This window comes from Acanthopagrus latus, chromosome 4 (assembly GCF_904848185.1).
Source record: "Acanthopagrus latus isolate v.2019 chromosome 4, fAcaLat1.1, whole genome shotgun sequence".
Classification (NCBI taxonomy): domain Eukaryota; kingdom Metazoa; phylum Chordata; class Actinopteri; order Spariformes; family Sparidae; genus Acanthopagrus; species Acanthopagrus latus.
Window position 1 is genome coordinate 17,860,350 of NC_051042.1, and position 12,877 is coordinate 17,873,226.

Sequence of the window (12,877 nt, forward strand, 5' to 3'; positions counted from 1 at the left end):
CTGCAGTTCAAAAAACTTTAAAAAGGACAGAATTTTAACTGCATTAATTCGGCATTGTATGCTTCAATGTTTGCTGTAAAGTGCCGCACTAACCTCCTGCTCTGACTGCAAAAGATTTGTCGGACAAGAGATTGAACACTGTACTTCTATTCCTCCGAAGACCACCCATTTTGAGATCCATTTCAAAACGAGATTTGGATTCTCTGTCTGCTAATGTGTCCCCAGCTTTCGCATGGTGTTTTTCTGACCTGTCGAATATTACACACAACCTGGTCGTCTGTCTGAGCAGACGTTTGTCGCCGTCTTTGCTGACTTGTTGTTCTCTCACGCAGGTGGTTCAGAATCTGCGATATCTGATGTAAGTTACCAATCCAAAAGATGCTTTGATGCGTGTTCAAAATAAGGTGTGTGTGTGTGTGTGTGTGTTGCGCTGTGATCATGATGGAGTCTGTTTGTGCATCACCAGCTCCAGGTGCCATCCCTCAGCCCCTCCTCATCCAGCTGGTCGTGGGACCGCGAGGAGGACCGAAGGCGTCAGGAGAAGTGGCAGGAAGAACAGGAGCGCCTCCTACAGGTGAAGACTGATTTCACCAACAAGGAGGTTCTTAACACTCCTTGAAATATTGATTTTCAACTTAAACATCTTGTGTGTGTGTGTGTGTGTGTGCACGTGTGTGTGCACGTATGTGCACGTGCGTGTGTGTGCACGCGCGTGTGTGTGCACGTGTGTGCACGCGCGTATGTGTGCACGCGTGTGTGTGTGCACGCGTGTGTGTGTGTGTGTCTTTTGTTTTTTCAGGAGCAATACCAGCGGGATCAGGAGAGGCTGGAGGCGGAGTGGCGGAGGGCTCAACAAGAAGCCATGGGGGAGTCATGTAGGAAGTCAGGGGTAATGACGTGTGCTCCTTGGTGCCTTTTCCAAGCATTTATAGTTTCATCTGAATGATTATATAAAATAATGGTCTTTGAATCTCCTGCTTGAAGTTGTCATAGTAAAAGACCTCAAGTGTGAACAAAGGCTGTGATACTGTTTTATTTGATAAACGTACAGGAAACATTGACTTCTCTCTTCTTTATTTTCATGTGTTTTGAAGCAGAACCTCTTCGAGATGACCAATGGAGGCGAGAGGCCTGCCAGCGCCCAGCCTCATGTGAACGGACTGACCAATAACGGCAGAGAAGAGGAGCGGAGCCCCGACAGGAGTGAGCTGAAAGGAGCCGCCTCAAAACCTCAAAGTAGCGCACGGGGAGCGCAGGACGGCAGGATGACTGAGCAGGCCTGGTGAATAAACTTTGTCCTTCCCTTGTTTCTGTCATCAACATTGTCACTTTTCCATCCTTGCTGAGTGCGAACGCTTGATTGTTGGGCTTACTAGTAAAAAGCCACGTTTGAGTACTTTGGTTCAGCAATTCTTTATCTTTTTTATATTTCTGATTTGCGATGATCTTTTCTTCACTGCTGCTGCTGCTGATTCCGCTCTGCTCCCCGCTGCTTTCGCTGGGCCTTTGCGCTCTTCATGCCGAACCTCAGGGCTGAGGACGCTTGTGGCTTCGCTCAGCTGTCTCCTGCACACAGGTCAGAACAGGACGGTTTCCCCTTGTGCTCAAACACTCAGTATGATTTTGGGTTCTGTGCAGTAGTCCTTTTTATCATATTGAGCTTTTGGAAAAGAACAAAACCTTGGCAGTGTCCATAGCTGAGAAAAAGAAAACATGGATATGTTGACGCTTTGTTCTTTAGGTTGAACTTATTATTTTATGTGCTGACAACTTTGTGTTTATGATCTGATTAAGTTAAGGCACAGAAACCTCTTGGTTAAGTTTATGAAAAATAGCTTCACATGGCAAAAAACCCCAGCAGAAATTGTCCCAAGGTCTTCAAGGTTTCACGCTTACAAATGCAGAAACGGTCTCAAACTGTCACTGGTTTGGCGACCTTTTTGTAGAAGTGTCAGTATGGTAGTTAGCCTATGACACGTACAAATGTAGACGAATCAGTGTTTTGTAGAAACATTAACAGCCAACATTTTTATCCTGGCGACACATTGAAGCCGTATCAGCGTTCAACAAGTTTTGATGCAGACACTGAAACTCCTAAAAATTCAGAAGTTCAGCTGTTTCTTTTTTGTTTTGTTTTTTTTAAATGATGTCTGTGTGTCCACCCATAGGGCGAAGTCCTTGTCTACCCCAGCACTGGGTGGTCCCCACAAACAGATAAGAGGCAAGTCCTACCCGTCTCCATCATTTGTATTTCCTCTGTTCTGGTGATGTACTAAGCTAACCGCCCCAAAACCTTTGGTCAATCCCAGGTGACGATCGGAAAAGAAAAGGACAGTCCATATCTAAGGTTGAACAGGAAAGGCAGCTGATTTTGGAGGAGATGAAGAAGAGGACTCAGCTCCTGACTGACAACAGCTGGATCCGTCAGCGCAGCAGCAGCTTTTACAAGGAGCCCGTGTACGTCGGGGTTCCAATGAAGAGGTGGGTGTAATCGCCGCGCCTCAGACAGCTGTTTCTGTCCCTTTATTTCGTCCTATATTTTCCCTTTATGGTCTTTTCTGAACTTGTGCAGGTTCGAGTCTCTGGACAACTTGGACAATTTGCGTCAGTCCCCGCTCTCATCCCTCGGTTACCCTCGTCCACACTCAGCCGCTGCGGGTTACTGCGCTCCGAGCAGAAACTCCTCCTCCCGCTACAGCACCGGATCAATGCTGTCGCAGAGGAACGCATCCATGGACCCCTCTCTTCATGGCGGGTATGCAGTTCCTGCCAGTGTACTGTACAGCCTGCCTCGGTCGTGCACGCTGTAGGGTGTTGTTTTCTGTGTCTTCTCGAATACATTTTTGGCCTCACACTGTTAACATGTGCTGCCCCAGGATGGTCGGTGGCTGGAGGACTTGCTGTGTGTGCGAGCGTCTCCTTGGTAGTGGGGCAGCCATGGTCATAGAGGCCCTTATTCTCTGCTTCCACCTCGCCTGTTTCCAGGTGAGAGGGCATGACCCCGGGGTAAGGTGCGGTCACGGTAGCTCCGACTCCCTGCAAGCAATGACTCTGTCCGTGTTTGCGCACTGGCCCCTGAAATGCGACATGTCTCTCAATTTTTAATTTTTTTTTAACCTTTCAACTGTTTTTATGCAAACACATTTAAGACAAATTCAATGGAAACGGCGAATAAATCATGACCTAAATGAAGAGAGACAATTACCACTCGAGCTTCTATTCCTCATGAAGAAGTCAAGGCTGTCACATTTGTTTATAGAAAACATTTTGTGTCACCCAAAGTTCAATTAAATTGATATTATTAAAACGTATCAATAATGATAAACATAATAAGTACATGGAAAAAAAAGGAGCCACATTTTCCTCGTGGTGCTCTTTTATTGTGGTCGTCTCATCAAGCCCTCGTCTCCTCCAACGGTTAGTAAATCGTACCCGACAGGAGAATCATAAGTGCCACATGTTTATCTCCATAGTGGGTGTTATAAGTGGTGTTTTTTCCGAATGTCCAAATTTGTTATTATAGATTATATATTCTTTTACATTTGAAGCTTCTATTGAGGTCTAACAATTTTCCGATGCCAAATGTGATAGACTAATGTTGGTCAGGCTCCAATACTTATGATTATCATTGCTATGCTGAAATGTGGTGTTTAAACAGAAAGAATAGAGCAAAAGATTTTACTGCACAACGTTCAAACCTTGATTTTTGAAATTTGATGTCAACATTATGAATGAGGCTGCAAACTATCCGGCATAGCTCTCACAACAGTCCTTTTATTGTCCCAATTTTCTTGAAGTTTGTTTAGATTTATTCTACAATTGGTTCATTCAAGTTCACCTGACTTGAGACTCCTTTCACTTTCTAATCATTCCGCCCCACTGTGTTTTTTTTATCTGCGTCAAACCGTGACCATGGCGATGAAATCCTTTTTTTGGTGCTTGTGGGGAAATTTCCACTTGACTGGACTAATGTGACCGCACCTTTTCGTAAGGTCAGCAGGAGTCTCATATCTCCATATTACAATCATATCACCTTTTACAGCCACCTGCCAGCAGGAGCACTTCTGCCACCTTTTCATACTTTTGCCTTTCCTAACCTGTTTCTTAGCCTGGTGTGTTTGTTCTCTGTGCTATTTCTGTCTAAGTCCCTCTGCATATGATTGGTCGAGGGGAAGGAGCCAGCCCGATGTCCCGCTTCGCTTTTAGATGCTTATTGTGAAAATCTCTCTCGGCAGAAGACCCCCACATTTAGTTGACCCACGCTATTTAGCACGTAGATGTGAAAGTTGATTCACTTGCGCAACACTCTGTTCTGTTACAGACGCACATAGCACCCTGAAAGTATTTATATATTGTATGTGTTTTTTATGCAAAGACAGTGACAAGTTGTTCTGTGCTTGGGTGGCAGACAAACTGGTGAGATAATTTCGACACAAAAGGCCCACGTTTCACATCAGCCCGATTTCTCCTCGTCTTTTCTCACGTCTCTCTCCTCCATTCAGTGTGTGGGCTGCCACCGACATCTCGGAGGAGCTGAGTATGGAGTCCAGGTTCGAATCCGAAACAGGAAGCTGTATTGCGAGCCCTGCTATTTCCACCTCAAGGGTGAGTGTTGACCTCTCCTTCGGAAATGATGACCTCGGCTGATTCTGTCAGAAATGCATCGCAGCTCTTTCTGTACTTCACGAGTATTCACAGATTGTTGTCTGCAATTTTCACACTTGTTGACCTGGCTTAAAGGGACAGTTCAGACCAAAATGAAAAAAGCATTTTTTTTTCTTCTCTTAGCTATAGTGCCGTTTATCCATGGGTTGTTTTGGCATGGTTTGCTGAGTTTGGGAGGTATCGACATTCACAGATGTCTGCCCCCTCTCAAATATGATGGAACTAGATGAAACTCCACTTGTAAATTTAGAAAAACTCAACAACAATGTCTCTTTCCCGACATCATGACCCAGTTGCTCATGATAATCCACAGTCCTTGTTGGGAGCAGTTTGGCATAGGAGCTGTCATCTTTCTGCCAAACTAGCCTGAGTTTGTGACAGGATGTAAACGTCCTCTGTCCTCTTTGGCTGAACTGTAGCATTAGCTAGCTTAGTCAGCGAGCCTCCAGTCCACGAGTAGATGCATGATTTACTGGAGATACGGTTGGCAGAAAGAAAATGATTCCTTCAAGAAACTGCCCACACCAACGTCTGTGGATTGACCTTGTCATGATGTCTGGAGAGACACATTGCTGTTGAGTTATTTTAAATGTATTTTTTTCCCTTTGCTTTGAGCACCACAAGTCGAGTTCCATCTAGTTCCATTCTATTTGAGAGAAGGCGGACGTGTCTAAGGCCGACGTCTCCAAGCCCCAACTTGTCACACCACGGCATTCTGGATGTCAATATAGTTTTTGATTTTGGGGTGAACTGTTCTTTTAATCGCTATCCAGGAAGCTTGTGTTTAACCCTGTCATTCCGAATTGTTTATGAACATTTCAGCCACTGATGCCCCCTCCATGTGATCAACACACCGTCCTCCACATTACGGAGTAAGCGGCGGAGTCACTGGGGAGACCAGTTGGGTAGAAGGCATGGTGACGACATCTACATGACCGAGCCATGATTATTAATCGTTGGTAAAACCGCAAACTCTAAGCTGTGGTGTAAAATTAGACACTTAATGGCTGTTTTTTTTTTAAATCAAATATTGTTGATAAGCTACTCAGTTTGTCTTTCCTTTCTGTCTGCTAATTTTTTTCTAAGAGAATTTAGATTTAATATATGAAATAAAGTAAAGATGGCTGTTATTAGTGTCTGATTTAATGCTTTTATTTTAATAATCGTATCTCTGTCTGTCATATCCTTGTGTTACGTTTGATATTTGCCCCAGTAGCACATTTATGATGTAAGATAAGATCAGATATGTTGTTGTTAATGTATGGAGGCACGTTTAAACTTGTACTGCAGCACTTTCTCTATTGGAAATCTCACCAAGTGCACTTTGGGATAAATCGGTGGTATAAAATAAAAAATGCATGCATTTCTCATGTGAAAACAGGCATCTTATCTGAAATGCTTTTGGAAACTGAGTGCACTGAACATCAACTTCAAGGGTTTTTCTGTTATTCATTAATGTACCACATGGTGGCATCGTCGGTCCCATAGTAAAAACAGAAGTGTCCGTCATACTGAAGGAAGAAATGTCTTGCATAGAAATGTCTTGTTCAATGTGACCAAATTATTGGAGGTTAAGTCTTTCAATATTTTTGGTCAGTAGTGCACAAAACAACTGCTATTTTTATACTCTGTCACTGAAACACAGTCAGAGTTGCAACAGCAAATATGGAGCTATTTAATAAACAAAGAATTAACAGTAGAAACCAGTTTCATCTGGCTCTGGCAATTTGTGAAAGAGGGTGACCTTAGTTGATCCTCCAATCAGTTGCAACAATATGTCATGTGTGTAATGCATCAACATTTCTCAGAACTGGACTCGTGTCTGTGCTTGTCTGCTTCTGTATAGTTAGTGTTATGGGTCAGAAGTTGCAGATAAATCTCTAAAGATAATCAGTGTGTATATTTTCCTGTGCCGAGAACTTTTGAAACGGAAATCTAGTGATAATTCATTCTGTTGTCTTGATTCCTACCTTTGCTACCAATAAACTTCCTTATCTAAATACTTGTATTGTGTTCGGTTTTTTTTTAAGGACTTTATGATGCTAGATGAAACAGCCTTAAAATAAAAAAAAAAAAACATGATGCAATTTGAGGGTATTTTGCGACTCTGTGTTGCAACAATGTGCTACACACCTATATTTTGAAATCTCATTAAAAGCATTTCAAAATAGCAAGGACTGGGCAAAAAAAAAAAAAAAATCAGACAGTTCTTTACCAAATACCTCTGTCGATATTGCAGCAGCACTATCGCTATCGGTGCTGCTAAGAAATACTAACATATTGCAATTTTTAATAATCATCTGTACTGTGGCTATAATGAGAAATTCAAAACTAGTAAGTTAAAAAGAAATGACCTCAGTTTACAGCAATGCGGCCTGTTCATGTAGGTAAAGACGACACTTGTGACATAAAACAAGATACAAACTCTAAGATGATGTATGTTCTCATAAGGATGATATAATAATTTAATGCTGATGTCTTGCTTAGCCCCATGAGGACCTGTCTTTCTTTATCCGGACTCCACAACAGTAGTCTGTGGTTAAACAAAGAACATCTTATCACTAAATATTTACTGTGGAATATCTGTAGGGATTTCTTCAAAAACCCTGTGTTGTGTTTCTCTTGAGGGGAGACGTGATTACATGCTTCAAAGTCCATTTTTGGCAACAGTTACTGACGGGGAAAAAGTATCTATTTTTATAAACTGTTGAAACTGTGTGCAAGCCGCAGTACTTTCCTCCCATATAAAGGAGCCGTTTCTGCTTCTCAGAGTGGCTGTTTGTAGAACCTTTTAAACACCAGGTTGCCCCTGCGGAGAGAATTCTTTCCATTTCCACAGAACTTCCTCAAATCGCATGAAAAGCTTGTTATTTTTGTTGAAAGGAGTTTCAGATTTTAGCATGAAATGAAATTCCATTCACTCCCGTTCTGTTGCCAAAGTGTTTTGCCTCTTTAGGTGAACTGACCTTTCACAGGAAATTGATGAGGCAAATTTAACTGAAGGAAAAGGAACAGAAAGTCTTCTGGCCTTCAAATGGGGGAAGTGCCATATTGTCTAAAATGGCTGACTCGGGCCTCTGACATCACAAATGAGAGGAGAGTCTGAGGTTGTGTGACAGTTTTTGTCTTCTTGTCATCTTACACAGGAGATGAATGAGAGAGATCTGCGGTGAGGGAAGTGTTACAAGCAGGTTGCCTATGTCACTGATGGTTGTTTTAACCTCTAAAAAAGATAATTGTTTTACTTCTTGGAACCCTGAGCTCTCGGTCAGACTGAGATGTTAAACGTCGGTCATCCAGCGCTTCTCTTGGCCTGATGGACGGAAATGTTTCGGTGGTTTTCAGTGACCTGCTCTTCTGGAGGGGAGAGTTCAGTTCCCTGAAGGCTCGGGTGGAGACATTTTTTTCACTCTCTGACATGCTCCATCTGTTTGGGATGACTCCTCTGACTCCAGCTTGACCCGTTAAGAAACCACAAGTACAGTAAGCCAGAGACTGTAGAGGGTCAAACGGAACAAAGCAGGCTGCAAAGACATCATTTACTTGAAATTTAACTCAAAGAAAATTGACTCTGTGGATGATGTTGACAGAGCAGTGAGTAATGGCTAATCCTTTTAAACTGTTTGTGCATCAGCATGTGAACTTTTCCCCACTGACCAATTAAATCCAAACCACAGTCAAACGCAACTGACTTCATTCTGCTGCTTCTTTACATCTGAAACATGCACAACATTTGTCCCTCGTCTCACCAGAGATTTAAAACTCCATTGCCGCTCGGGGGATCTGTGTTCTGAATCAGCTAAATCTAATCTGCAGGGCTCGATGGAAGGTTGCACTCTATATAGTCCTAAAATGCGCTGAAAACCTCTGGAACAAGTGGACAGTTGTTGAATGAGAAGGCTGCCAGGCGGATGTGCATTTTCTTTTCTTTTTTTTTTTTTTTTCAAATCTGTCAAACAGACAAGTGTAAACGGGAATAAGCACCCATGGGACATTTTGAGGGAGCTACTGTTAATGTTGTTCTTGTTTAAGACATTATTGCTGAGCAGCCAAGCGGAAAATCCTGACCCTGGTCCGTCAAAGTATCTTAAAAATTCTCTGTACCGGATTTTCTTTTTTGATGGGAGAAATCTGAGGATGCCCTGAAGCTCTTATTTATAGTCCCTTTGGAAAAAAAAAAAGCATTTTTCCCTTACGGCTTTCAGAGCAGCTTCTCATGCAATTGTCTTTAATTACAAGTTCCCTGACCACAGGCTCTGTCCTAGTTCACCCTCTTCATCCAAGGGTTTAAAAACAATTACTCCCTCTCAGTGGTTTTCTGTTACGGATAAGAGACCTTGTGTGAAAGATACAAACTGCCCTTTCTACGATTTAACAGCTTATAACATTTCATAACTAACTCACAGTTGAAAGTGAAAGATAGCTCGCCGTCAAAACACTGACCATCAGACTTGAAACACGCTTGAAGTTCGACGTGTCAAACAGGAAAGCATGACGACAGGAGGAAGTGGTTTCAAGTTAGTGTTCAAGTGTGGCACTAACCCTCTCTGTCTGTGTCTGTCAATCATCCGTCACCACTGCACTATCTGGACTGTCTATCTGCGGCACAGGAAGCAGTGAGGAAGAAGTGGGCGTGCCTGTGCCTCACAGATATCTGGCGAGTGTCCTGTCGCTGCTGTAACGTTGTCCAGAGCCCAAACACGCAGACAGAGAGACAGGCACGTGCAGCCGAACAGTACGGTGACCTGGAAACCTGTGTTTTCTATCCGGTAATCGAGACTGAATACGGTGTTTTGTGGCATGTTTCGAGAGCAAAATGAGGTGCAAAGCTGGCTAGTCACACTTAACAGACTAGACTCCTTCTAGTTTCCTTCTGTTCTTTGTAAACGTAACAATCATGTAGTAAAGTATATGTACCCAGCAGCTCCCGTTGGTAGTCAACTCAAGTAACTGGAGTCACCTCTGCAGATCGCAGCTGCAGTCAAGTTGATAAACAGGAGTGAAGAAAAATCCACTTTGATTAAACAACCAGTGAAGCAAATGTGACGCAAATTTTTCAATGAAAGCTGAATATTTTTGTAGCTGCAAATATGCATCCATTCACATCATTGCATTGATTGATTGATTGTAACAGTTGATTGTAACAGTTCAGCTTCTCGTATTTGACTTCAAATTGATGCTATTTGTCGAAGATACCTAAGCCTACTTTATGACCGTGAAGCGAAATTTGAGTGGCCAAGCACAAAAATTCAGCGAGTTACAGCTGCAGAAAGAGAGGTGTTACACCTCTCCCCACTCTTCCATACTTACTTGCACTATTAGGAAAGAAGACTACAGCTGAGGCTGGTGAGAAGAGAAGTTTGATTGTCTCAGGCCTCAACAGCAACATGGCTGCAATCACTGCAACATAATCATTTGGGGCAACTCCAGCTAAAAAAGTTACATCCACTAAAAAGTTCTTAGTGTTGTATCGTAGGCAACTGGGTGTGTTTCATTTCCTTGACAAAGTTTCTCCTCCAATCTGAGAGGCTCCTTCAGTTCTAACTAACCGGAGGGTGTGTTCCAAGTGTTTTAAACTATGTGTGGGAGTGTCCTTACAGAATAGTGTGAGTTCCGAGTTTCAGAGTCCTTTCAGAGTCGACTCTGACGCTCGGAGCTCACACATGACCTGGATCACCAAGAACCTTCATCGATTAATTTTTTTTGCAACCAGAAATGCACGTCTCGTTCACAGACAAATCTTGCTCTAAAAAAGTGTTTTGAGGTGTGTTGTTACAGTTGTTGTCTCATCGAGATCCTCAGACGAATTTAAATAGTCAGCCGTGACTTTTGAAATGAATCCTTGCTGGCAGTTTCTCTAGGTACTCCACACGCCTCCCTCAAACTCTGACTCACCGCTGTCTTCCTGCAGCACGTTTTTTAGTTTTCAAAAAAGTTTTCTACTTTTAGTGGACTTAACTTTGGCTTTGCTGGAGTTGCCCAAAGGCATCATATTGCAGCCATTGCAGAGGTGTTGCAGCGATCTACTGGACCAATTCCATAACTTTTGGCAGGTATGACTCAATAACACACAGAAACTTGTAAATATAGGGCCCAGGTTTAAAAATACCAGAATCCCCCTTTATTGTTATTACCTCTCTTTTTGGAAATCCATCCAATAATTGCAGAGATTCTGCAGTTAAAACCTACAAACATCAACATGCAGGAAAGGTCTGTGGCTAACAAAGTCATTAGAAGTTATCCCCTGTGGAACACCATAGTGATCCATCTGATGGTTGAGATATTTCCGTCTGGACTGACTGACCGGCTGACTGATCTAATGCCATCCCTTGAGCCATGCCGCTGGCTTTAAATAGGCCATTTTATTCAGATCTCAGACGCAGGTGCTCCAGTGTTGTTTGTATATTCATTGAGGTGAAAAGTCTTAAAATGTATTAGGCTTCTCCCCTCAGCGTCAGTTACAGACAGGAAGTACTGCTTTGTTGACCCAAGAAGAAAAAAAAAATAATGCAGCATCTTACTTTGCATGAAATGGCATCACAACTCAAATTAAAGTGACCTCACAGTCCAACTTTGAATCAGCTTCCTCCGCATCTTGCCCTTTCAAACAGCCCTGAGAGGGAAGGAGGGAGGGGGGAGTTGCACTTCTTGTGAAAGGAAGCCCGCTGCAGCCACAGCAGGGGGGGAGGATGCTCCCTTTCTTCCTCTCCGTTCCCCGCAGCTGATTGATGCTGGCAGCCTTTTACCTTTCAGTTTACCGGCACAGTGCAAGGCTCAGCCCTGTCGCTGGGAGCTGTACCAATCTCCGGCCTGCTGCTGGGCGCTGAGAGCAGCTCAGCTGAGCCTGGCGACATTTATACCCTCCCTCTGCCAGACTAAACCACACAGAGCAGACAGGGAGAGAGAGGGCTCTGGTCAGAAGCAGTGAGGTCGAATCCTTAAAGGACACGGATAACATGACGACTGGTGTCTGTCAGCAGCTATGCCATACGCTCCTGTGAACTGATGGAAGTATGTGCAATGTTCAAGCATTTTACATGTAATCCCCCAAATCTACTAAACTACTCAGTATCTAATGCATTAAATGACACAATAAACAGTTAATAGTGATCCATCTATATGTATTGGCCACCTGGTGAATTCATACTTCCAACAAATAGCGCATCTCTACTGCATATCATTGGAATAACCGCTAACTGCTGCTAATTGTATTCTGTTTATATATTCGCAAATGTATCTGCAGTTAGCTTGTTAGCTCCGTTAGCCAAGCATTCTAGCCGGAGTACTGGGAGTGTTTTAACACCGCCTGCAAAGCAACTTTGGTTTGCTGAGAGGATTTAAGGTCCTGAGCTAGCTAGTTAGCATGCTAACTTCAGTAAATATCGTTGCAACCCGATGCATTGATGTCTTTGACATAACGTCAACACTGTTGTTTCGCCACATTCTGTTGATAATGTTGGTTAATTTTTGAATGTTGATGTTAGTTTTTTTAATTAAACATTCTTACATATTGCAGCTTTAAAAATGAAACTGACCGCTAGCGTTTCCTTTTTAGTGAAGTGACCTGATTTCACTTTAGGTCTTTACCTTGTTAAGGAAGCCTTGCTTGTTTTGTTGACTGATCAGAGCAAGAGACGGATTTCAGATAAAAATTAGAAACCACTGGGTGCACAGGTAGTTGAGTTCTTAAGAGTGCACGCCACATATGCAGTGGACCGTGGTTAGAATCCTGACCAGAGGACATTTGCTGCATGTCATGTCCCTCTCTTCCCCCATTTCCTGTCTATCCACTTTCAAATAAAGGTGTCTATGCCTGAAAAAATCTTACAGTCACGTTGCCTTTAATGCTGAGTGATTTCCATTAACTTAGACTAAGCTGTGCAGTATGAGGGTTTTGCTTCATGCTGTCACGATGATGTCATGATCTGTGCTCTTATTATTAATGTTTTGTGTTGCAATAGCGTGATTTCAGACTCAAGAAACCGGATAGTAGAAGAAAAAAAAAAAAGAGCCTTGTGCGCAGGTCTGTCTTATTCCTGGGATTTCAGTTTTATTAGATGAAACACACATCTCAGGCCGTCTTACAGGGGGAGTTGTGTTCCCACCAGAGTTTATTACATTTTCTTCAGTGCAGTGATTTGAACTTTATACTGAGCTTGACTGACACACACATAAAACATTAACTCAGGAATGTACTGCTGTTAATGTGTTA

General features: G+C 42.9%; 1 protein-coding gene across 11 annotated transcripts in view; it reads left to right on the top strand.

Moving 5' to 3' along the window:
- Positions 1-6,667, top strand: part of lmo7b (LIM domain 7b) — a 30,815-nt gene extending 24,148 nt beyond the window's left edge. For 7 of the 11 annotated variants that reach the window (XM_037095922.1, XM_037095919.1, XM_037095930.1 and 4 more), the window contains 11 exons: positions 333-358; positions 467-574; positions 800-889; positions 1,095-1,282; positions 1,493-1,576; positions 2,169-2,221; positions 2,310-2,481; positions 2,573-2,755; positions 2,877-2,985; positions 4,503-4,605; positions 5,488-6,667. In XM_037095922.1, coding sequence (XP_036951817.1) covers positions 333-358; positions 467-574; positions 800-889; positions 1,095-1,282; positions 1,493-1,576; positions 2,169-2,221; positions 2,310-2,481; positions 2,573-2,755; positions 2,877-2,985; positions 4,503-4,605; positions 5,488-5,510 — 1,139 coding nt within the window. In that variant the 3' untranslated portion in view covers positions 5,511-6,667. The remainder of the gene's footprint in view (positions 1-332; positions 359-466; positions 575-799; positions 890-1,094; positions 1,283-1,492; positions 1,577-2,168; positions 2,222-2,309; positions 2,482-2,572; positions 2,756-2,876; positions 2,986-4,502; positions 4,606-5,487) is intronic. The other 4 variants (XM_037095926.1, XM_037095925.1, XM_037095928.1 and 1 more) reach the window with 4 other exon arrangements.
- Positions 6,668-12,877: the final 6,210 nt, after the last annotated feature.